Source organism: Lactuca sativa, chromosome 4 (genome assembly GCF_002870075.4).
Source record: "Lactuca sativa cultivar Salinas chromosome 4, Lsat_Salinas_v11, whole genome shotgun sequence".
In the NCBI taxonomy this organism is placed as follows: Eukaryota; Viridiplantae; Streptophyta; class Magnoliopsida; order Asterales; family Asteraceae; genus Lactuca; species Lactuca sativa.
Window position 1 is genome coordinate 92,921,822 of NC_056626.2, and position 26,699 is coordinate 92,948,520.

Sequence of the window (26,699 nt, forward strand, 5' to 3'; positions counted from 1 at the left end):
ACTCGAGAAATTAGGGTTTCATTAAACAGCACGGACTCGCCGAGTCTACCAATGCGACTCGTCGAGTCCGGTCATTAATCCGGGTGAGAAATCGCGTCTCTACTCGGCGAGTCTACGCACTAACTCGCCGAGTTCTTCCACCAAAACTCGAAATAAAATGAATAAATATAATACCTGAAATTCCAGACGTTACAAGGGGCGGATAAATAGGCCACCCAAGGCCATAAGGTCTTTAAATAGGGTGCAACACCCTAAAAATTAGGGTTTCATAATCAGCCACCAATTCGTCGAATTCTCCTAAACAACTCGTCGAGTTGGTCCAAAAATATGTGCGGGCCAAGAGCTTCCAACACGTCGAGTTGAGGCCATCAACTAGACGAGTTACAAAGGGAAATTTTTCCTTTAAGCCATAAATCTCATACCTGGGAGTCGGGATGCTACAGGTTTCATCGATCTCGTTCAGCTCCTTTTCGAGAACATATTCCTTGTCCTCGCATCTCAGAGCCATCTTGATGTTGCGAATCCAGTCATTATAATTGGATCCATCAAAGGTTAAGCAGATGCTCAAGAGCGAGAAGTGGTTGGTTTTGTGGTTGGAGTTGGAGTCAGAAGCGTTGTTTAAAGTTGACGTCTAAAAAAGAAGGACAGGTTTTGATTAGATAAGGAAATCCTCAATAACACTCTAAATGAAATATTAAGGTTGTGATCCAAGTAAATAATTCACAATTCAGAAGAGGGATGTCGTAATCTAATTGCAAATTATTTAAAGGTAGATAAATGACGATTTACCAATTTCACCACGAAAAACGAAATTTAAATGAATTAGGTTTTAAATTAAAATCCTAGATCTTTTGAGATTCATTGAACTATTCAATGGCATGTTTGATCTCGATTATGCCCTTTCCATTTGTGACTATGATAATGAGGATCACAAACAAGGTGTGAATAACCATGCAAATTAGCTTGGTACTCTCGATGTCATTTATGTAACACCGTAAATTTCAAAACAATTTTTCGCATTTTATAAAAGCATAATTCATTTAGTATTCATAAAAACATCAGTGTTTGAAACTCAAATCCATAACATATAAAAATCCCAAGATCTCATAACATAAAAATCCCATGTGTGTACTGATCAGGCCGGCGCCTTCCCGCGGTCATCACTAGTACCTGAAACAAATAACACCAAACACTATAAGCACAAAGCTTAGTGAGTTCCCCAAAATACCACACATAGCACATATTAGCCACTCAAGGCTATAACTCTGTGAGTCTGTGGACACTACTCTGTGAACCCTCTGGTTCTAACTCTGTGAACCTTCCGGTTCCAACTCTATAACATGCACAGCATAAATCACATAGAAATAATGCAGTACAACACATAACATATATATAGCATACAAATACTCTGTCACATAACTCTGATTACCTACTCAAGGTAAAGTATAGTGAGAAGACTCACCTTGCGTATCTCGATAACTCGCAAATCCCTGAAATCACTAGTGCTCGATCTCCCGAGCTATAGTCCTCCTATAACACAATACATCTCTAATTAACACTTTCCCCACTAAGGTTGATTAACCCTATCAAGTCAGCATTGGTCAACTGTGGTCAATGGTCAACTCAACTCGCCGAGTCTGGCGTGGACTCGCCGAGTCTCTACGGGGACCCGATTCCTCTGAGTCCCTTCCGACTCACTGAGTCACTCACCCGACTCGGTTACTCAAACCTTGGTTCGAAATCACTGAACAACCCGCACCAACTCGTCGAGTCTGGAAATGGACTCGGCGAGTGCATTCCATGCACAACCCCAAACGACCTTCTGAGGTCAGATCTGCTTCACTAACTCATAGATCCAGTCCTTCCAAGCTTATTCATCACGTAAAGTTCATGTCTTGGCGCTCATAACACACCTAATGACTCATAAATGGTGTTTTGACCTCAAGCACAAAGACCCCAATCCAAAACCTCCATGGATTCATAAAAAGCTTGGACAAAGGGACACTCTACACCTCCAAGGGTCCAGATCCAGAACCTAACTCGCTTAAGGGACCAAGGAAGCACTAGATCTAGCCACAAAAGGGCTCAATAAGCCCTAAATCAACATGAACATCACCATAACATAGAATGGTTTGAAAATAGTACCTCAAACGTGATGTTCTGGACCTCAGATCTTCAGGAAGTTGATCCTCTTGTTTCCCCTTGGCTATTGCTTCCTTTCCCTTGCTAGATAACACCCCCAAGGTCAACAATGGCTCTTTATCTCACTCCAAACGCTCAAGCTCACTAGGGTTTCACTCTGGGTACTGGTGAGCACAAATGACGGCCATAAGGCCCTTTAAATAGGCCCCAAACCCGAGAAATTAGGGTTTCATTAAACAGCGCAGACTCGCCGAGTCCACCAATGTGACTCGTCGAGTCCGGTCATTAATCCGGGTGAGAAATCGCGTCTCAACTCGGCGAGTCTTCGCACCAACTCGCCGAGTTCTTCCACAAAACTCAAAATAAAATGAACAAATATAATACCTGAAATTCCGAATGTTACAATTCTCCCCCACTTGAATCTGACTTCGCCCTCGAAGTCTCATTCCTGAAATTGCTCCGGATGCTGCTCCCGCATCTCACGCTCTGGCTCCCAGGTCAACTCGGAACCCTTCCGATGTTGCCACTGAACTTGTACCAGAGGCACCTCCTTGTTCCTCAGGACCTTGATATTTCGATCCACAATCGCAACTGGTCTCTCTGCGTAGTTCAGGCTCGCATACACCTGAATGTCCTCTAACGGCACTACCGCCGACTCATCGGCTATACACTTCCTCAACTGAGACACATGGAAGGTATTATGAATCCGCTCCAATTCCGCAGGTAGCTCCAAACGATATGCTACCCTGCCCACCCTCGCGATCACTCTGAACGGCCTAATATACCGGGGCCCTAGCTTGCCCCTCTTCCTGAATCGGATCACTCCTTTCCAAGGAGATACCTTCAGGAGAACATAATCACCGACCTGGAACTCGAGCTCGGATCGACGCCTATCCGCATAACTCTTCTGGCGGCTCTGAGCGGTCAACAATCTCTGCCTGACCCGTTGTATCTGCTCTGTCGTCTGAAGCACAATCTCTGTGTTACCCATAACGCCGCTGCCCGACCTCTCCCCAGCAAATGGGGGTCCGACACCTCCTCCCATACAACAGCTCAAAGGGCGGCATACCAATGCTCGAATGATCGCTGTTGTTGTAGGAAAACTCTGCCAAGGGAAAATACGTGTCCCAACTCCCCCCGAAGTCCAACACACATGCTCGGAGCATGTCCTCAAGCGTCTGAATCGTCCGCTCACTCTGTCCGTCAGTATGGGGGTGATATGCGGTACTAAAATGCAGCCTAGTAACCAACTCCTTGTGAAACTTCTTCCAGAATCTGGAAGTAAAACGCACATCCCGGTCTGAAACAATCGAGATCGGCACTCCATGCCGAGATACCACTTCCCTCACGTACATCTCTGCTAATTTATCTGCGGAAGAACTCTCATTGATAGCAAGGAAGTGGGCGCTCTTTGTCAACCTGTCCACAATCACCCAAATTGCATCGACTCCCCTAGCAGTCCTTGGCAATTTGGTGATAAAATCCATAGTAATTTGTTCCCACTTCCATTCGGGAACCTCCAACGGCTGCAACTTACCATGCGGTCTCCGGTGCTCGGCCTTAACCCTACGGCAGGTTAAGCACCTCTCCACAAACCACGCAACATCCCTCTTCATACAGGGCCACCAGTACTCTCTCCTTAGGTCTAAATACATCTTAGTGGCCCCAGGATGGATCGAGAATTTCGACCGATGAGCCTCTTCCATCAAAATGGTACGCGTCCCTCCCACAAACGGTACCCATATACGCCCCTGAAATGTCATAAGCCCCCGACCATCGGTAACGAACTCCGATACCAATCCAACAACTCTCTCTATCTTCTGGTTCTCCGATCTCACGGCCTCAGCCTGTGCTCCTCGAATGGCGTCCAACACCGGAGCCATCACGGTCAACCGCAAACATACATCCCGCAATGGGGCGCTCTCCTCCCTGCAACTCAGGGCGTCGGCTACCACATTAGCCTTGCCCGGATGGTACAAGATCTCACAATCATAATCCTTGACCACATCCAACCACCTCCTCTGCCGCATATTTAGGTTAGGCTGATCCATCAAATACTTCAGGCTCTTATGGTCCGTGTATATCGTATAATGAACCCCATACAGATAGTGACGCCAAATTTTGAGGGCGAACACCACTGCCCCCAACTCTAGATCATGGGTGGGATACCTCGTCTCATGAGGCTTCAGCTGCCTCGATGTGTATGCTATCACATGCCCTCTCTGCATCAGCACCGCTCCCAACCCCAAGATCGACGCATCACAGTATACCACAAATTCCTCCATCCCCTCCGGGAGGGCTAACACCGGGGCTTCGCATAACCTTTGGCGAAGCGTCTCAAAGGAGGCCTACTGCTCGGGGACCCATGAAAAAGCGACACCCTTCCGGGTCAACCTGGTGAGTGGCACTGCGATCTTAGAGAAATACCTGATAAATCTCCGATAATAACCTGCCAACCCTAAGAAACTCCTGATCTCGGAGGGTGACCTCGGCACCTCCCAACTCATCACCGCCTCAACTTTGGCCGGGTTGACCAATATCCCTTTCTGGTTAACGAGATGCCCAAGGAGCTGGACCTCTCGCAACCAGAAATCACACTTGGAGAATTTGGCATAAAGCCTCTCCGATCTCAGAACTCCGAGGATCTCCCTCAAATGCTCCTCATGTTGCTCTCTAGATCTCGAATATACCAAAATGTCGTCGATGAATACAATCACCGACCGATCCAACATCGGCCTGCACACTCGGTTCATGAGATCCATGAACACTGCCGGGGCATTGGTGAGCCCGAAAGGCATCACCACAAACTCGTAATGCCCATACCGTGTCCTGAACGCTGTCTTCTGGATGTCCTCATCTCGCACCCTCACCTGATGATATCCAGACCTCAAATCGATCTTGGAGAACCAAGATGCTCCCTGCAACTGATCGAACAAATCGTCGATCCTCGGCAACGGGTAACGGTTCTTGACCGTCAGCTTGTTCAACTCCCGGTAATCAATACACATCCGGTGTGAACCATCCTTCTTCTTGACAAAAAGGATAGGCGCTCCCCACGGCGAGCTGCTCGGCCGAATAAATCCCTTTCCCAACAGCTCCTGAAGCTGCGAGGATAACTCTTGCATCTCTGGACGTGCAAGGCGATAAGGCACCTTGGCAATAGGCGCGGCCCCCGGAACCAAATCGATGCTGAACTCCACCTGCCTCACGGGAGGCACACCCGGCAACTCCTCTGGAAATACATCTGAGAACTCACGCACTATCGGAACCTCCTCAACTGACCTCGGCCTCTCTGAATCAACCCGCGTATCCATCACATACACCACAAAGCCCTTACAGCCCTGCTGTAGACACTGCCTCACCCTAGCGGCCGAACAAAACGATAACCCAGAACGTGTACCCTCACCATACACCGTAAGAACTCCCCCACTGGGGTCTCGTATGGTCACCAGCTGTCGCTCGCAAGTGATAACTGCACCGAATCTGCTCAACCAGTCCATGCCCTCAATGACACAAACATCACCCATCGCAATAGGAACCAAATCAATCGGGAACTCAACACCGAAAATCTCGAATACGCACCCACGGATCACCTCCGTGGCATATATCACTCTCTCGTCTGCTATGGAAACTCTCAGAGGCCGACTCAACGCCTCACAACTAATACTGATATGTTGACTAAAAGCCAAAGATACAAAAGACCGACTCGCACCCGAGTCAAATAACACCAAGGCAGGTACAGAATTCACAAGAAAAGTACCTATGCATAACATAATATAAGCATAATATCTCAACATCAAAATAAATACACGAAAGAATACATACCAGCCACGACATCGGGCGTTGCGCGGACCTCCTCCGCGGTCAACTGAAAGGCTCTCCCTCGTGCTCTCGGCGTCTCGGCCTTTACTGGCCGACTCTCGGTAGCTCTGATGGCGGCAGAGGCAGATCCCTGAGCTGATCCCCGCAACTGCGGACACTCTGCCTTCCGGTGTCTAGTCTGGTTGCAGTGAAAACACACTACAAACCCCTTGGGGCAGTCCTTGGCCATATGCCCCTCCTTGCCACACTTGTAGCAAGATCCAGCTCTACAAACTCCATCATGACCCTTGGCGCACTTTCCACAAGTGCGGCCCTTCTGGCTCCCTAATTTGGGATCAGCAGGCTTGGCCCGCTTGGCTGCTGGCTGGGACTGTGCCGGTCGCCGATCCCTCCCCTGAGACTCCGCCTCCTCCCTAGCCTGAGTCTCTAGCTCAATCTCCCTCTTTCGGGCATTTGCCTGAAGCTCGGCAAATGTCCGGTACGAGGAGCTCGCCACGAACTCCCGAATGTCTCTCCTCAAGATACTCAAATATCGGCTCATACGTGCCTGCTCAGTGGACACGTGCTCAGGGCAGAACATCGCCCTCTCGTGGAACATCCTGGTAATCACCGTAACAGGCTCAGTACCCTGCTTGAGGGTCAGAAACTCCTGGGCCAAACGCTCCCTCTCCACCTGGGGAACGTACTCATCTCGGAACATGGCAGTGAACCTCTCCCAGGTCACTGTCGCAAGCTCAGCAGGCGTAAAGTGCACCGTCACAAACTTCCACCAGTCCTTCGCTCCCAAGCGAAGTTGGTTCAGCGCGAACTAGACTCTCAAATGCTCAGGAGATGAGCAAGTAAAGAAACACCCCTCTATGTCTGAATTCCATCTCAAAGCCGCCACCGGGTCCTGGGTCCCGTCAAACTCCGGCGGTTTTGTGTTGCTGAACTCTCGGAACAGCAACGCATCACCACCCTGCGGCCTCGCGGTCATCACTAGCACCTGAAACAAATAACACCAAACATTGTAAGCACAAAGCTTAGTGAGTTCCCCAAAATACCACACATAGCACATATTAGCACTCGAGGCTATAACTCCGTGGGTCCGTGGACCCTACTCTGTGAACCCTCTGGTTCTAACTCTGTGAACCTTCTGGTTCCAACTCTATAACATGCACAGCATAAATCACATAGAAATAATGCAGTAAAACGCATAACATACATATAGCATACAAATACTCTGTCACATAACTCTGATTACCTACTCAAGGTAAAGTATAGTGAGAAGACTCACCTTGCGTATCTCGATAACTCGCAAATCCCTGAAATCACTAGTGCTCGATCTCCCGAGCTATAGTCCTCCTATAACACAATACATCTCTAATTAACACTTTCCCCACTAAGGTTGACTAACCCTATCAAGTCAGCACTGGTCAACTCTGGTCAATGGTCAACTCAACTCGCCGAGTCTGGCGTGGACTCGCCGAGTCTCTACGGGGACCCGATTCCTCTGAGTCCCTTCCGACTCACCGAGTCACTCACCTGACTCGGTTACTCAAACCCTGGTTCGAAATCACTGAACAACCCGCACCCACTCGTCGAGTCTGGAAATGGACTCGGCGAGTGCATTCCATGCACAACCCCAAATGACCTTCTGAGGTCAGATCTACTTCACTAACTCATAGATCCATTCCTTCCAAGCTTATTCATCACGTAAAGTTCATGTCTTGGCGCTCATAACACACCTAATGACTCATAAATGGTGTTTTGACCTCAAGCACAAAGACCCTAATCCAAAACCTCCATGGATTCATAAAAAGCTTGGACAAAGGGACACTCTACACCTCCAAGGGTCCAGATCCAGAACCTAACTCGCTTAAGGGACCAAGGAAGCACTAGATCTTGCCACAAAAGGGCTCAATAAACCCTAAATCAACATGAACATCACCATAACAGAGAATGGTTCGAAAATAGTACCTCAAACGTGATGTTCTGGACCTCAGATCTTCAGGAAGTTGATCCTCTTGTTTCCCCTTGGCTATTGCTTCCTTTCCCTTGCTAGATAACACCTCCAAGGTCAACAATGGCTCCTTATCTCACTCCAAACGCTCAAGCTCACTAGGGTTTCACTCTGGGGACTGGTGAGCACAAATGACGGCCATAAGGCCCTTTAAATAGGCCCCAAACCCGAGAAATTAGGGTTTCATTAAACAACGCAGACTCGCCGAGTCCACCAATGTGACTCGTCGAGTCCGGTCATTAATCCGGGTGAGAAATCGCGTCTCAACTCGGCGAGTCTTCGCACCAACTCGCCGAGTTCTTCCACAAAACTCAAAATAAAATGAATAAATATAATACCTGAAATTCCGAATGTTACAATTTATTACCTAATCAATGTGTCGGTTAACCACACACGCTCCATTGATCAATGATAATTTACGAGCTACCCATTGCCATCCTTTATTAGTCCATATTAGTGTGTCGGTTAACCACATACGCTCCACTAACGACTTGTATAAAATATAGTGTGCAATTTCATGGATTAGCATCAAATTCATATTTTCCTAAAGTAACTAAGATTGGGAATTTTATAAAAACATTTAGTTACTTTGTTTATTCCATTATACTTATTAATGAGAATTAAGTGTCCTATCAAACCCGTTCGGCTAACGACCCTCCACCAATCAAGAAAGCGGTGGGTGAGAGTGGACACTCATTCAACTACCATTCTATAGGCAGTTTCCTTATACCCCCTTATAGATCGGCTTCATGAATGACGCGTACTAGCGGTTCGACTGACTTGTCTTATACGTATAGCAAATATTTAAACTTTTAATATTACATATAGTATAAGGGTGTATTTTAAACATTTCAAAATACTATTGTTTTTAAATCTTATTTAAAATTTTGAAAATTAAAAGCCATTTTAATTTAAATTTTAAAATTTAAAAACCTTGATTTAATAATTATCCTTTAATTAAACTTTTAATTAAATTATTAAACCAATTAAGGATTATCCATTAAATGAATTTAACATAATCCTTTATGCCCTAGATTTCAAAAATGGGGAAGGATAATTACAAGATTTTATAATTATCTAGTAAACAATTAAAAGATAATTACCAAATAAAACTACGCTTTCCAAAACTCTAATTTCGAAATCCATGACTTGGGGTGGAAGGCAAGGCTTTCAACCTTGCCTAATTTTCAAAAACCCTAGGGTTAGGAAACCCTAGATCTCGAAAATATGGAGGCCAAAGGAAAGGGTATAAAAACCCTTTGCAATTTTTGAAAAACCTAGGGTTAAAAACCCTAATTGAGAAAATCATAGGCCTTAGGGTTTAATTTCCATAAACCCTAATTTTTTTAAGTTAAATCAATTGTATCAAATCTAATTGAAAATAAAAACTATGCGCTTTGATACCACTGATGGGTTTTATACATAACAAACATTGAACACAAAACTAGAAACCCTAATTGTTTAGATCTATGTTTTCTCTATTAGACATACAAGCATTGAACACAAAACTAGAAACCCTAGAAGGCATGTACTATTTTCTAAATCAACATAAACTAGGGTTTAGATACATACCTTGATTGTTATATAGCAATAACAATGAATCCTTGAAGATCTTGAACTCTTGAGAGCAAGTGCCTCAAATGTGACACCTCTAATGACTTACAAACACTTTATGCAACAGGATGAGAGGAGAGAGGAGGAGGAAGCACTAGAATTAGGCTCTACTAGTGTTTGATAACATGGGGCCAAAATTATAAGGGGTCGGGGTCTTTATATATTTGTTGGTTGCTTAGTCCCAAAGGTAGGGTTTGCTGGAGGAAACCCTAATTTCCAGCTTAAGGCCTAAGCAGCCCATGAACTCCATATCTAAGAGCCTTGGATGAAAACTTATAGGGCCTCCATATAATTTTCGTCCACTCCTTTCAAATGGGTCCAATAGCCCAATTTCACAACTATCAATAAATTACGAAACGGCCCCTACACTTTTTATTAATTCCTTTAATCCCAAAATTAATTCCAAATAAATTTCTGATTAAATATTAAATAAACAACATGATTTCTAATTAATATATTATTCTCATAATACATTAATAAATCATTTATATCAATTTATTATTACAAATAATAAATTCAACCTCTATCTCCAAAAGTCATCCTGTCAAGTTGCTAGAATGAAGGCAACCCACAAAGACTGTGCTACTATCAATTCAATTATATACCAATTATAGTTATGGGCTTAGACACCTAATCTAACAAGGGGGCTAAGGAGGAGTCGTTGGCCAAATAACATCGAACTATTTAATTTTTTAAAACCTAAAAATTAGTTCCCTTATGTCTTCAATAATTACAAATCAATTCCCCTGCGATTAGAGCCTAATGGTTGACGTGCGAAATTTCACACAAAATGTCCATGTTCAAACTCTATATTAAAACCCTTGTGAGTTGATGTGTCAAAACTATGTTGCACCAAATCTTGTCATTGTTAGGCATCAGCATGTGTAGCCGATGATGTCATCAGAAACCCTACTGAAGATCTGGTAGTGGATAAAGTTCAAGAATCGAATATATACTTCCACGTAACAGAAGTCTCTCACTTTATGTGGGATTGTGTTTCCTTTAGTATCTATCTTGTATGTTAAGATATATATATATATATATATATATATATATATATATATATATATATATATATATATATATATATATAGACATAATTGCAAAAATGGTCCCTGTGGTATGCAAATTTTTGGGGTTTTAGTCCAAACCCCGAGTTTTTTGGATTCATGGTCCTTTTGAGCTTATTTGGTTGCATATTTGGTCCCTCAGTAAACTGAAATTACTGTAATACCCTTAGGGTATTTATTTTCTATTTTTCTTTCATTTTTTTAATAAAATACTTATTTATTTATTTAAAGAATTAAAAAGTATGAAGGGCCCCACCCTTCTCTCTCTCTCTCTCTCTCTCTCTCTCTCTCTCTCTCTCTCTCTAGATCACCCACAACCCAATCACCAGCTTCATCTTCTCTAGTGTTTCTTCACATCTACCTCCATAGAAAAATCCACACATTGGGACTACCATCTGCATCAAATGAAACCAAACTTGATGATAATTCCTTCATCAAAATCGTCTTCCACCATATTACCGGAGATGCTACCAGAACCCTAAATCTAACGCCACCGCCGCCATCATTTGGGATAAATCAATCGCAAGAAGCAACAATAGTGTTCATCACTCTCCTCCTCGTTGATCTTTAAATATTAGATTGATGGTCATGTATCCCTGGAACGTTGTTTCCTTTATCAACTTCATGGTTCAACCTTCAAATTATCTGGTTCTGAACCTTCATCATCTGGGTTTCAAAATTCTAATCGATTCAACAAGCCTATTCTTGTTTTAATCATGTAAATCGAGGTGGGATTTGAAATCAGGTGGTAGATTCTTTTTAATTTCAGTTATCATGCTTAGATTTGAGTTAGAATTTGAGTTGCAAGTTAGATTTTAAGTTTAAGCTCTTGGTTTTTATTTGAGGTTAGAATTAGATTTCAACAATGGTGGTGGATGTTGTAATTGGTTGTTGTTGGCGGAGGTGAATTGTGGTGTTTGTTGGAGGTGAACAATGGTCTTGTTCAGAGGAGAATGGTTGTCGGCAAATGGTTGAAAAGAGGTTCTCGGAGGAGATGAAAGATGGAGGGGAAGGGGATTATGGGTAATGGTGGAACCATATATGGAGGTGGCAGACGATGGTAGTGGCAGACTAAGGTGGTGGCGGACGGTGGTGGAGGACAGACGATGGTCAAAGGGTGGTGGTGGTGGCGGACGGTGGTCAAAGGATGGTGGTTATGGAAGATATTCTTAAGTTCATGAATATGTTCTTGAGTGTTCTTGAGATTATGAAGGTGTTCTTGGGTGTTGGGAGAGAGAGAGAGAGAGAGGGGAGAGGGAGAGAGAAAGGTGGGTCCTCTATTATTTTTTTAATTGTTAAAATAAATAAATAAATATAACTTTTTTTTAAAAAAATGAAACAAAAAATGAAAAATAAATACCCCAAGGGTATTATAGTCATTTCAATTTTTGGAGGGACTATTTTCACATACAAACCACTCCAAAAGGACCATCAATCCAAAAAACTTAGAGTTTTAACTAAAACCCAAAAAATTTGCATACCACAGGGACCATTTTTGCAATTTTTTCATATATGTATTCTTAAAAAGGTTGCATATATATATATATATATATATATATATATATATATATATATATATATATATATATATATATATATATAGGGAGTGGTTCAAATAAGAACCAAAAAAGGTTAAGAACCGTAAGAACCTTTAACTTTATATGTTTATAAAGGGTTTAGGGTAACCCTAAACCCTAAACCCTAAACCCTAAACCTTAAACCCTAAACCATAAACCTTAACCCCTAACCCCTACACCCTAAACCCTTTATAAACACCCTAAACCCTTTATAAACACCCCAAACCCTAAACCCTAAACCCTAAACCCTTAACCCTAACCCCTTAACCTTAAACCCTAAATCCTAAACCCAAAGTCGGCCATGCCATCCCCAAAAGACGTTGATAATGAAGGATTCCAAATAGTCAAGAGGAAATCTATAACGTTTCCAATTCCGAAGAAGAAGATCCCCGTCGACAACCGTAAAGGAAAAGGCCCTGCTATAAAGATCTCTCAAGTTTACAAACCAGTTTCCCGTGTAAAGCCAAAGAAAAAAGTCTCCACTAACATGTTGATGCTCTTTCCCATCAAAGAGTGGATGATATTGATGATGATTCTCGTGTCCCTCCTGTTCTTCATTCGAGTACTACACACCCAGCTTCTGACACACTGTCGAGCTCTTCTCATGGTGGTTGTATCTCTTCCCCAATTGATCAGGGATGACGATTTTAGGTCTTTATTTAGTTAGTCTATAGTTGTTTGTTTGTTTTGCCCTTGCTATGGGGCATGTCCCTTAGCTCGGCTAGTCCTATTTTTCTTTTTCTTGGGCGTTTGCCATTTTCTTTTGTAACTCTTCCTATACTTAATATATTTTGCCAAGGGGATTCCCTTTTTCCAAAAAAAAAAAAAAAACCCTAAACCCTTTATAAACACCCTAAACCCTAAACCCTTTATAAACATCTAAAATTAGAGGTTCTTACGGTTCTTAACTTTTTTTAGTTCTCATTTGAACCTTTACCTATATATATATATATATATATATATATATATATATATATATATATATATATATATATATATATATATATATATATATATATATTGGTCTTTAAAACAATTGATGGACAATAAGTACCAAAAAGTCAAACATTAAAGAATAAAAAAAAAGTAAAAGTTAATGGTTAGATTAATAAGATAAAATGTAAATTTATCCAATATAATTTTGGTTATTCGTAAAACTTTTATGTATTATATTTTTATATTGGATAAAAAAAACTTAATTATTATTATTATTATTATTATTATTATTATTATTATTATTATTATTATTATTATTATTATCAGATAAAAAAATTTACTTATTATTTGTCCACGTTCACCCTAACTATTATGTAATTGTTGATTTACAAGGAGCATATCTAATGTCTGATGTTTTGTCCAGTCTTCTCTGTACATACAGATCAGAACATTCGGCTTCATGGGAAACATTGTTAGTGCTCGACTAAATGTCTTCAATCCGCATAACGCACGACACAATTGTAATATCGAACCAATTAATATCCGTGATAAATAAAAACAAACTTTGCTTTTGTTTCATTTTATATAGTCGTTCGAATTTTATAATGTCGTCCGAATTTTAAAATGTCGTCTGAATTTTAAAATGTTCTCCGAATTTTGTACGGTTATCGAAATTATTATTAATAACAATAATAATAATAATAATAATAATAATATAAAATGAAAAAGAATTAAAAACAAAAAAAATAGGAAGGAAACAAAAAAACAAAAAAACAAAAAAACAAAAAACAAAAAACAAAAAACAAAAGAAAAAATAAAAAAAAAATCACATAGGGGGTGCAATCGGAAAAGAATAGAGATAGTTATTAGCCAAAATAAGTCTAAAGTTTGTTTCTATTTAATAATAATAATAATAATAATAATAATAATAAATGGAAAACATTCTACCGTATGCTTTTTTAAAAATTTACTCAAAACATTTAGTTTTCTTTTAATTTTTTAATTTCTTTTTAAGTTTTGCCACATTTATCACTACAATTAATAATATTTCATTTTATATCAAGATATTAGATTTTTTATTAGCTAATCAATTGATTTAATAAACAAAATAAAGATAAACAGATTTTACAAAGAAATTATATAATTTAAAGACAAAATTACATGCTTATTCCATGTGATTTCCCAAAACATAAATAATAAGGACAATTATTAAAACTCCTATGTTTTTGGTCGGTTTCAAAAAGTTGTTTGTTTGGTCTTTTGTTATGAAAAAAAAAAAAAAAAAAAAAAAAAAAAAAAAAAAAGACTTCTTTAGCCTTTATTTTATTTTAGCTTTTTTATATATTTTCTTTATAAAAATAAACAATTTAAAACCAAATGCAAGTACCAAACCCACTCCCTCCTCCCCTTTCTTTAAAAAAAAATACCCCACAAGTTTTTTGAAAAAACTACCCCAAAAATACCTTAAAATATGACATGTTATTAAAAATGATAAATTATATAAGAAGACTTAATAAAACATTTAAGATAGATAATGATAAATTAGTCAATTATAGAAAAAAACTTTTGAAAAGAGTATTTGATAATAGCTTTTTATTATATAAAAATTAACACAAAGGTGATGTATTTGTATGAGGGTAACTCAAGGTTTTAAATGATGTGAGGCGTAGCATGGGAGCAAGTTCAAGCCTCAAGCTTTACAAGTTATGGCGAGCCATGATGTCTTTCAAGACGTGATGTAAGACGGCAATTTTATATTAATTTATAATTATATTACCACATAAATATAAATTTATATTAAATATAACTAGTTTTTAAAAGTGTTATATCGATAACTAATAACAAAAAACTAGCAAAAAAACACAATAGTTGCATCCCCAATTAAAAAAACATAACAAGTAGCAAAAAAATGTCTCAAACAAAAAAAACACACGTCATATCACACATTGTCACACGTCATGCTTAACAGCAACATTATAAGGTTTTTCGTAACGGCAAAGTCCCCCGCCCCCCAACCCACCCCAAAAAAAAATGGTATCTTCGTTTTGTTGCTGATTCGGAAGGCTTTTGCATTACTCTCGTTATTGAAAGTTTTTGTTAATTGCAATATTTGCTGCTTTCAAAGTTTTACAATTTTTATCATTTTTTTAATCTTTTCTCACTCATGACCAACTTTTGGAAATCACGACTTTTAAAAAATAGAAATAACTAACGATTCCAATATACATCATTGTTGTTGCAACTTATATTTTTATTCTTATTTTCAAGATTTTAGGTATTACACAAATGCCAAAAGCATTTGGAGATGTTAGCATGTTACACAAAAGGAATGAACATAACATCCTAAACTACAAATTTATTTACAATAACTAATATTCTATCCCTCAATCCAATACACGTCAAATACAGTCTATAAAATAATAGAACAGACTGAGCCAAAAGGAGGATGACCATTCCAAAATGCGCTTCTATATAAAGTTTGCAATTCAATCTCTTCAGATCCATTGGATTCTATGTAAGTTCTTCCTATTAACATCATTGTAATTCAAAACATCTACCCAGTTATAGCAATGTCATCCAAATACAAAACAATTATCAGCAATACAGTGTTGTAATAACAAAAGAAATTGAAAGTATAATGCAATAATTAGGTAGATTTCTCAAAGTACAACGCCTTAATAAGAGAAAAAATGAAAGTAAAAGTCTCAAATGTAATGCCTTAAAAGTGTTGAAATAGATGACTATTTAAGAGGAAAGGTGGGAATAAGTGGTTAACTGGTTATTACTTATTTACTAATTATAGGCAATTGTAGAAATATCATTAGTGCATTAGATCGATAATAATAACTTAATCCTGTTTTTTTTCCCATTAACTGGTGTCTGGATAAATGATATTTAAAAATTATTTGAGAAAATGACACATATACTTGTTAAGTGAGTAATTTCAAGTTTCAACCCAACATATATGTACTCTATCTCAACATAACATTGAGAAGGAAATATTAGGGTAAGTGATTAGTGATAATGAGATTAATATGTGCTTCTAAGTTCTAATCCTATCTTATCTTTGTGTGAAGACAAAAGTAATACTTAAAAAGGAAATGTGAGGGTTGCTATTGTAAGAAATAGAAAGTTTAGTTATTAACTTGATTCATACCTTATTGCTTGTGACCAACCTTACCTTTACCTCTTGATGTCTCGTATGTGCAAAAATGACCGTAATGCCCTCATCCTCGTTATCGAAAATAGCCCTAGAAAGTTTCTGCAAGAGAAATTGATGAATATTTGCTTAATAAGAAATCTAGATAAAGTTACCAAATACCCATTAGTTAATTTTTTTTTGAAAAATAAAAAAAAAAAATGGGACATAATTACTCGATGATAAGTCAAATCATCATTGTTAATGTCATGAATCCTATACATGAAATACACACATGTCAATCTTATCATGTTAACCCAAAGAAACAAACAATATAAATTTCCATATTTTCTTACATGAATAGGCCTAATTTTAAAGGGTGAAATGGAAAGAAATAAAACAGAGTCGATGCATGGTAATCAGGTTATGTCCTCAAACCAAAAGAAATTAGTACTCATACAATACAATTCTAAAATTATGAACTAAATTGTTTCCATATATACCATTAACTAAGAATTTCATCAATGTGAGTAATTAGAATTTATAAATATTAAGTAAAATGGTAATTCAAACTTTTTAACCATATCTATACTTTATATGGAGACACATAGCAGGAAAGATGGAGCAAGTGATTATTTTAGTTCAATACATATGTACTTTTAAGTTTTAACCATACATTAATCTTTGTGAAAACCTCAAATGCAATTTAAAAAAGGAAATGTGAGGTGGCTAATTTCAATTCAACATATATGTACTTTTAAACACATTTACACACCCCTAAAAAGGAAATACAAGGGATATAATAATTAGCATTAAAGAAATATTTTTCACAGCATGAAAAAGAAATGTGAAGGTATGTAATTATTCATGTTAATTCAACGAATATGTGCTTTTGACCATATCTTAAACTTTTCAAGAAGTCAAAACATGGGATCTCTAAAGGTAAGGTGGAGGTATCAATTATCCTTTTTTTTAAGAGAATGAAATAAATGCACTATAATTAGGAATTTAATATTTTATACCCTTCTACACAACACTTTGAAGGAGCCAATTCTATATGAGAAATAGCAATGGCCAATACCACCTGAAAAATGTAAATTTATGCCTATTAGATTAATAAGAAACCTAGGGAAAAAAAAAAAACAGTATCTAACTATACATTGCTCAAGAAAATAACACACATACTATAAGAATATTGACATTGCTGATGTCATTATTTCACCAAAAAAATTCCAAATGCTTATAAAGTTGATGACTAACAAACAAAATAAGTTTGTATTTATATGAGACTAGTCATGCAAGAAAGCAAGCACGACAGCTGTTCAAATGCCACATCAGCGTGTCATTAACATTTTTTCATCACAAGAGTAATAAAGACATAGTTGACAGATGATATAATACACCCTCAAATTCAACAATTGTTCTAAAAAAATAAATATTCAGACCAATTTTATGTTTCCATATATACCCAAATTCGAATCAGATTATCTTTGAAATCAACAAGATCAATACGCCCTCCCATTCTATAACTATTCTAAAAAAGGGAGAAGAATTTTGGAACAAATTTAAGTGAATAAAAATTAGCTATTTTCTAATGTTTTATAATGGAAAATGCATTTATTATTACAAATTCCACTCAATGGACATAGTTTTTTATATGGTGCTTCCTTTAAATAAGATGTAAATAGTTTATGTTATTTTCTAGGCCTCATCTTTTTTATTCATAAATGGGACCCACAATCACAAATTCAATTTCCTCACTTCAAAGTTCAAATAATATGACCCACTGAACGAAAGCGTTAAATTACTAAAAATAAATAGGCCCAACATGCTATTTTAGGAAATAACAAGTGTAATAATGATTACCTTAATTCATACCTTATTGCATGTGATCAACCTTAACTTTACCTCTTGTTGACTGATTCAAAGATTTAAGGCCTGCAATTTAACTCCAGTTCAAAGTTCATCAAAATGGATTTTGACTAAAACGCCCTTCTATCGATCGCCACAAAAGTTCTGCAACAGAAAATGATAAATATTTGCTAAATAAGAAATTTAACCATGTTTCAATGCATATGTACTTTTTAACCATGTTTAAACTTTATCTGGAGACAAATACATCTTAAAAAGGAAAAATGGGGTATGTGATTAATAATATACTTCAAAATATACGTACTTTTAACTATATCTATATTCCAAGTTACAATATCCCCAAAAAAGGAAAGATGGGAGAAATAATTAGCATTAATGAGGCTTTCACAACCCTCAAAAAGAAAGGTGAGAATAAGTAATTAATGTTAATTCAACAATTATGTGCTTTTGATCATATTTTCAACATTGTGAAAGTCAAATACAAGATCTCAAAAGGTAATATAGAGGTATCATTATGGAAAAATAATGAATGAACTTAATTATCAGGGATTTAGAATTGTATACCCTTTTACACAACACTTTGAAGAAGCCTTTTGCTGAATGAGAAATAGCAATGGTCAATGCCACCTGAAAATGAAAATTTATGTGTATTAGATTAATAAGAAATCTAAATAAAGAATGTAACACAATTACACGCATATTATAAGAATATTGTCATTGCTGATGTCATAATTACTCTAATACTTTCCACATGCCAATAAAGTTGATGACTAAGATATTAATTCAAAGAAACAAACAAAATAAGTTTGTACTTATATGAAACTAGTCATGCAAGAAAGCAAGCACGACACACATTCAAATGCCACATCAGCAGCATTAATTTTTCTTGTTTTGGCATCAAGAAAGTTGACCAAAAGTCATAAAGATATCGTTGACCAATGATAATCGGATTACATCTTCAACTAACATAATTATTACACCCTCCAATTCAACAAGTGTTCTAAAACAATAAATATCCATACCGATTTTATGTTTCCATATACATTTGTAATAGTAATAATTTGTAATAGTAATCGTGATACACCCTTCAATTTGTATATTTTCCATATATACAATATCATCCTTAACAATTCTAATTATTTGGACAAAAAATAACTAAAATATCTATATTTTCGGATGTATGGAGCATAAAAGATTGTAGGCATTCTAATCTTTTTGAATTTTCACACAAGTGTAAGGCTAAGTGAAAGACATAGAAGGGAGCATAGTTGTAGAACAAGGTTAAGTGAATAAATTAGCAAAAAAATTGATGCACATTTTGGAGTCTATGTATTTAATATCTTAGATATTTGGTGTGTTTATAATGGAGAGCTTTATTAAGAATATAAGAACATATTTATTATTACAAATTTAACTCAATGGATATAGTTTCTATATGGTGCTCCTTTGACCAAAACTTTCCGTGAACTATTTTGTAGGTCCCATCTTTATTACTCATAAATGGGACCCACAATTCCTTACTTCACGTAAATACAACCCACTAAAAGAAAATGTTAAACATCAAAAATAAATAGGCCTAAGCTTCAATTCTTATAAGTTCTTACGAGATTTCTTCTTTTCTTATATACAACATGTCGCATAAAGTCATAAACTAATGTCTTTAATTCTAGACTAAGTTTTACATAGAAGTAGCAAATAGGCATCTTCATTCTCCATCACGATCTTTTCCATAATTGCCCTTTAAGTCGCACAAGGAAATTGTTCATATTGTTCATGAGAGGCATTGTGACTAGTTCGAGGGTACTTTGGTAATTGTGACTTGTGACGTTAGTTAATCTATCACTTGGGGTGAGGGATCACATGGTTTCTTCTTAGAAAGACGAGTCATAAGAAGGTACTAAAGTTGCCATTACTTAAGCCCGTGTAATAACCCACTTATAGTAATATATCCATTCGTATACACATACAAGATACATACATATATATAGACACACACACACAGAGGAATAAGTTCAAATAAAAACACTAAATAAAGTGAGAACATGAGAACGTTACTTTTATGTTATTATTCTGCTATGAATTTTATATATGTGTAGCATTTAAGTAAATGTTAATGTGAATATTAATGTACGATTATTCATATATTCAATACTGAATAATGAAATATAATTGTATATACAAAATTCATAGCAGAATAATAACATAAAAGTAGTGTTGTCACGTTCTCACTTTATTTACTGTTCTATTGGAATCATCCCTATATACATATGCATACATACATACATACATATATATATATATATATATATATATATATATATATATATACCATTTTTATAGCACAACTAGCATCTTATTCACATGCAACACTTTACGTCCTAGTATTACTAGCTAGAGCCTTTCTCCCTTTGCCTCTCAACTTAAATAACACAAAACATTAAGGGAGTAGTCCTATATAAGTTGTATATAGCCTACGACAAATATCGAAAACACCAATTAGTGTGACAAAAGGAAGAGAAAACCGACATTTATGATCACATTAGTTATTATACGTAGTTTTCTTTCTATTCGAGTATAGCTTTATCTAGACAAAATATATGCTTTACAAACAAGCAAATATTCGATCAACCGATAATCAAAACATTTAGTCAAATTCAACATATATCTAAAATAGAAACAAGTAACAAAAAGCATGCTAGATTTACGAAAGCAAATGTATCAATTATGCAATCAATTCTTGTTTTATTTCCTACTCAACATCTTGTGCCTACTTTCTTATTATGCATTTGGGTTTTATGATGCAATTCATGATATATATATGACTTCAAAAAAAGATGACACATATGCAAACCTCATAAACATAGGCGCCACAACGCCCCATAAACTACCAACCATAAAACAGTTTTAAGAAAACCATAAAACATCACATCATGAGTTTATACTCCGATAAAAAAGAGTCGCTAATTGGTGACATAAGCAAAATACCATTTTTAAACATCATTTTAGTTGACTTGGCTTTGGAGTGTACATGCTCCATATCATGCTTCAAGTCTCATGTACCTATAGATGATAGAATAGTGGTGTTAAAATAAAATATTAAAAAAATGGTTTAAAGAGCTTCAAGCCCCTATATTACACATGACAAAAGACGTGAATGCCCTCCCTTTGTACTTACATAAATACTACGTTTCTAAAACCGTACGGATTTCTTCAATTGCTGCATCCATGCCATTAATAACCATATTCTTGACCTAAATAGAGAATTTTCTTACATTAGTAATACTATCCACATATACATACCCAAAAAAAAGAAATATTATTTTAATTTTTAAAATATTCACCTTTGGCATTGCCCCTTTGGCTTTGTGATTTACAGGAAGTCGGCGAATTTCATCGCCTACTTTAATGCAGTTAGTTGCACTTTCGGGTGAGATGAAATCCAAAACCACATTAACACATGACTACACAAGAATGAACATTTAGTGTTAAATGCAAGAAATAGCAACATACTTTCATTTATTTGTTTATTAATTATTATAGCATGCTTCTTTCATTTCTTCCTAGTAAAACATTTTAAATACAATGTGGTAGTAGAAAGAAATGGAAGTAGGATGATATAAATGTAATACACAAATAAATTAAAGGATGTTGCTAATTCTTATATATCAGATATAACAAAACAAAAAGAATACATGTATACACAAATTAAGGTCTTAGAGTTATAACATGTTACCTTAACTTTCTTCATTTGGTAAGGACAACCAGCTGGAATGATAACAGCTTCACCAATATGTTGCTCAAAACTCCATGGTTCAACATCTAATCATATAATAATAGAAATATAATATATTAAATAATTAACATTAATGAGAATGATAATCGAAAAGCAATTAAAACTAACTTGTTAAAAGATGGAAACTTACTGAATTCTTCCTTGATTCTCAGTTTATGAAGCTCGTCTAAGTAAAAGACTTCATCAAAAAGTGGATGAACAACCTGTAATGCATGTAAAATGTAAATACGTATTTAAGTTATCTGATAGAATATAAATTCTCATTTTTGTTTTTAAATTGAACAAACTTATACCTTTTTTGGAGAACCACAAGATTTACTGAATTTATCAGAATACTTTTTCAGATACTCCAAAAGCTTTGGGACATCTTTCTGGTGAAAAATGTCCCACTCAATCCCATGAGTTTCAACTATTTGTTCCTCTTCATAATGACTACATGTCCCGATTTCATGTTGAGAATAAGCTGAAACTTCATCATCAGAATCAGAATCAGAATCAGAATCAGAATCAGAATCAGAATCTTCAGTGTTTGAATCATCAAATGACATATCTACATCATTCTTTTTCGCCTCCAATTTTGGTGAACTTTCAAATAGTTTTTCAAGTTCATTTCTTGTTTTGATCTTCTTTGAAGACTTTATATGCTCTTGTGAACTGTATTTGTTCATCAAGATCTTGACTTTATTAAGATTGTCCTCAGAAATCAGATTATCAGTAGCATACGCAAGAATATTAACCTGAATTCAAAAGAGGAAACATCAATAGGTTTCATATAACAACATTAAAAATAAAGTAATTGAAAAATTACCATATCATACGCATGAAAACACAATTTAGTTATAAGATCAGCATCTGTAAGATTCGGTTCACCATATGAGATACAAACACGAGGTCCCAAATTAGGGTTTCCAGATTCATGTGAAACATTCATTGCAAGATTCATAAAACCCGTAATATATTCTTGAACAGGTAAAGATTCCATCACAGCAGCATAATGATCTGGGAAATGATCTTGAAAAAAGTTTGAAGAAAACATAACTTTGAATCTCAAAAGCTCTTGCCACACATTTTCATGTGTTACACCACCTTTAAAAATCTGCTTTCTACCGAATTGCACATCACACCAATCAAATCCACCTTTTGATTTTCCTTTTCCTTCACTCCTTTCAAGATACTTACACAACAAGTAACCGAAATCCCAATTCAAATGTTGTTGACTTTGAAGGACATTACGGATTACAAGAGGTTGACCTTTACCCCAATGCTTCATAAAATGTTCAAGATTTTTATCCATCAAATCTTGCTTAGTCTTGAAATACAAACCCTTGTTTTTAATCAAGTTTCCAACTTTTTCACTACCCAATTTGTCATTTTCATCACATAGTAAGCAAGTTGAAGAAAGAAGCCCTAAAGATTTCTTGAATTTATATTTGTTTACTATTTGCTTTGCGTTTTCTTCAAGATCTTTTGTCAAACCAAAGGGGGAAAAAGAAGTTAATTGGAGAAAATCTTGATTGCATCCACCTAAAGTTTGTGGTGGACATCTTATGCTTCCATCTATGCTAAATGCCCATGAAATCTTTCTTGATTTGCTTCTAACTAACCTAGTATTCCTCAAATCTCCAAGACCTGAATGTAAGTATCCTTCATGAAACTCTTGACAACAATGAATGCAGAGAATGTAAGAACAATATTCACAGCTTCTGTGAATGTCTGTAACCCATGAAGAGCAAAAACTGTGCCAAAAATATAAGCCACAAGATCATTTAAAACAGCATAAGAAATTATTTCAAGAAACTTTTATTTGAAAATATTGAAAACCCACCTGCATATTGGCTTCTTGGGACATTCTACAAGCTGAACTAGTAATTCGGAATGAGCTCTTCCTGTATTTTAACAAATATTGAAAACCCTTTTGATTCTTGTTTTAAAAGAAAAAAGAAAAAGAAAAGAAAAAGGACGCTTTACCTTTGTTTATAGCTACGGTTTCCAGCTCATTCATCTTTTCTTGATTTATTTTTTCCATAAGTGGAAGAAGGAGGCGAATCATGTGAAGTTGTTGACTTTTGTCAAACTTCTTTTCATGATTGTATACAGCTACCTCATTTTCAGGTTCAGAAACCACCACCTCCTCCTCTTCACCATTGTAAATCATCACCTCCTCATCACAATCATAAATCACCAACTCCTGAAATATATTTCATAACATGAAAGCAGACAGATTAGGATGAGGGCATTTACGTCTTTTGCACACATTATCTTGTATGTAGGCTACGTTTGCGTTTGTTATTCGGGACATAACAGGAATCGATAAGCTTTCTAGGGCTATTTTGAGGATGAGGATGAGAAGGGCATTCACGTCTTTTGCACAAATGGAGATTGAGAGAAAGAGTCTCCATCCCATCTTGTTAAAAGATCGGACAAAAGTTTACCATTTTTGTCCCATTGACTTCCCAAAAGCTGTATAACATGTCATGTCATGTCATGTCATGTCATACTAAAAAAACAGTATAAAAGTATACGATTTTTAACCTTCTTTTTAACTTCTTTAGATTTTGCTTTTGAGCAAGTTCGGCATTCACACGTCCCTTCACACACAGGACACAATCTCTTGATTGATGACCTACAATAAAACCTAAATCCAAGCAAAAAAAAAATCTTAAATTTTTATCACATAAAAGGTAATTTCAACTTCATTTATCGTTATGATCCATATAAGTAACCACAACATGTTTTTCAATGGTTTAAGGGTAAAACGGACCTTTTAAGGATAAAGATTTTAATCAATAAGCAAGAGCAAAAACATGAGTACATTAGCATTAATGGGATCTTAGTAAAGTTATAAGGGTAAAACGGACCTTTTATCGATACATTCTTTACAAAAGAACTGTGTTTTACATGTTGAGCATTGGACAAAAACACGATAGCTGGTGTATTTGCACCAATGGCACCTCTTGATGATATTCGTCTTTGCAGATGCTTTTATATTTTCTTTTATATTTGGTAACATCTGGAAATATAAACCAAAAACAGAAAGACACAGCATTAAGCTATGAACTTACATTAAAAAACATCATATTTTATGTGAAAATGAACAGTGGACAACAATTTGATCATTACTTTAACAATGATTCTTTAATCATGTTTAATAATCTATAATCATCTATGACACTAGAAGAAAAAGACAAAAGACAAGTCAGGGGTCAACCCGGCCCGTTTTGACCAGTTTATGGACTTTGACCCATCAGAAAAATCTTGGACATGTTTGACCCATTGACCAACCCACCCGACCCGTTTGACCAGCCCCAAAAGGTACACCCTTACATTTGAGAAATGAAAATCAACCTGAATTTTGGTAAAGAGATGAATTCCATGGAAATTACCAGATTGAGGAAATTTGATACGATATACGTTTTAAAATTATAATTTTTCTCTATGAAAAAAACTACACAAAATTGAAAAATCAGTAAAGCACCCTACGAAATTAGGTTATAGACAAGCAAAAACATAACAATGTAGATGCATAAATAACAAATTTGGGTATGAGAAACAACCTGAACTGTAGCAATTGGATCGGATTCAACGTTTTTAGAACGGATCGTCCTTCTGGGAAATCTAGTTGCAGATGGAACCCCAACTTTAATCTTCGGAGAAACTTCTTTTTGCACAGTTCTGAATTGTAAGGACATCGGAGAAGGTCGGGGTATCACCATTTGTCCATACATGAGATCCTTAACAACAGTTTTCTCATATTCCTGTTTGATATTATACAAGTGCAGATTTCCGTCTTGGAAAGTTAACTTGCTTCCATCCTCAAGTTGATCGGAGATTTCAACTACAGCCCCCTTCATCGGTGGTCTACCCCTTTTACGGGGTAGACGAACTGCATCCACATCCTTCAATGGCCGATTTCGTTTTCTACCCCTTCTTCTTAGGGGTACCTCGTATTCTCCGCCATGTTGAAGTGACGATTCTTCATCGACTTTAGGGACCAATTTCTTGTGCCTAATTCCGGCGAGTTTAAGAGCAGCGGGAACTGGCTCGTGCTTCAGCCGATGACAGTACTGAAGGAAGTGTGTTTCACAGTACTCTTTCCCGTCCATCAATGGCCGGCGACACCGCCATCTTCTCCCGTCGGTTCTCTTACATCCCTGCATTTTTGCGTCTTGCTGGCTAAAACAGTCGAAAATTTCAGAATTTTATGAGAATTAGCTACAAAATCAAAATCAAAGGCTGTTTCTTTGAGTATTTGGGGAAAACAGGAGAGTACACAGCTAGGAGGTTGATGACGTTGGTATGTATCAATGTATGAATGTGTATTGGATTCTTGTAATGTGTAGTGTATTTTGTGTATAGAAAAGGAGTAAATGTAAATACTTAATACAGGCCTCCTTGCAAAAAAATTTAAAAAATTATTTTAAATGTAATTTTCTTCCATATATATCTTTTCTAATAAATAAGGTTTGACCATCATAAACAGAAAAAAATAATATTTGAAATGATAGTGTTCATACTTAATCTTTTTCTTGCAATTGCACTTGGAGATTATTTTTTTGAGGATGGTTTCATGCATATTTCATTTATGATACATTTTGGTAGGTTGAAAATTTTGTAGATATAATTCTCGTTAAAAATTATAATATTTAAAAATTTTACAACCCATACCATATGGAAACTCTCTTTTTCAACTTACTCAACTTATTTTTCACATCATTATTTTTTATTTAATTAA

General features: G+C 36.5%; 1 protein-coding gene across 3 annotated transcripts; it reads right to left on the reverse strand.

Moving 5' to 3' along the window:
* Positions 1 to 15,393: 15,393 nt before the first annotated feature.
* LOC111897129 (lysine-specific demethylase JMJ28) lies at positions 15,394 to 26,343 on the reverse strand. 3 transcript variants are annotated; one of them, XM_023893096.3, is made up of 16 exons: positions 25,522 to 26,343; positions 24,826 to 24,977; positions 24,500 to 24,602; positions 23,936 to 24,155; positions 23,793 to 23,853; positions 22,776 to 23,703; positions 22,261 to 22,704; positions 22,098 to 22,170; positions 21,908 to 21,993; positions 21,516 to 21,635; positions 21,350 to 21,425; positions 21,160 to 21,234; positions 18,739 to 18,801; positions 18,211 to 18,318; positions 17,325 to 17,386; positions 15,394 to 16,425 (listed from the first exon to the last, which is right to left on the reverse strand). In XM_023893096.3, the coding sequence occupies exons 1-11, from the start codon at positions 26,122 to 26,124 to the stop codon at positions 21,357 to 21,359; spliced, it is 2,859 nt and encodes a 952-aa protein (XP_023748864.1). In that variant the 5' UTR covers positions 26,125 to 26,343; the 3' UTR covers positions 15,394 to 16,425; positions 17,325 to 17,386; positions 18,211 to 18,318; positions 18,739 to 18,801; positions 21,160 to 21,234; positions 21,350 to 21,356. The 3 variants fall into 3 exon arrangements, with proteins under 3 accessions (XP_023748864.1, XP_023748863.1, XP_023748861.1); XM_023893095.3 differs by having other exon boundaries at positions 18,181 to 18,318; XM_023893093.3 differs by having other exon boundaries at positions 17,325 to 18,318.
* Positions 26,344 to 26,699: the final 356 nt, after the last annotated feature.

Excerpts from the sequence above, each read along its gene's own strand:
- LOC111897129 (XM_023893096.3), bottom strand. The coding sequence starts at position 26,124 with ATGCAGGGATGTAAGAGAACCGACGGGAGAAGATGGCGGTGTCGCCGG. Across the intron at positions 23,854-23,935 it reads AACCGTAGCTATAAACAAAG|GAAGAGCTCATTCCGAATTA; the intron begins GTAAAGCGTCCT and ends GTTAAAATACAG. Across the intron at positions 21,636-21,907 it reads ACCAAATGAAGAAAGTTAAG|TCATGTGTTAATGTGGTTTT; the intron begins GTAACATGTTAT and ends ATTCTTGTGTAG.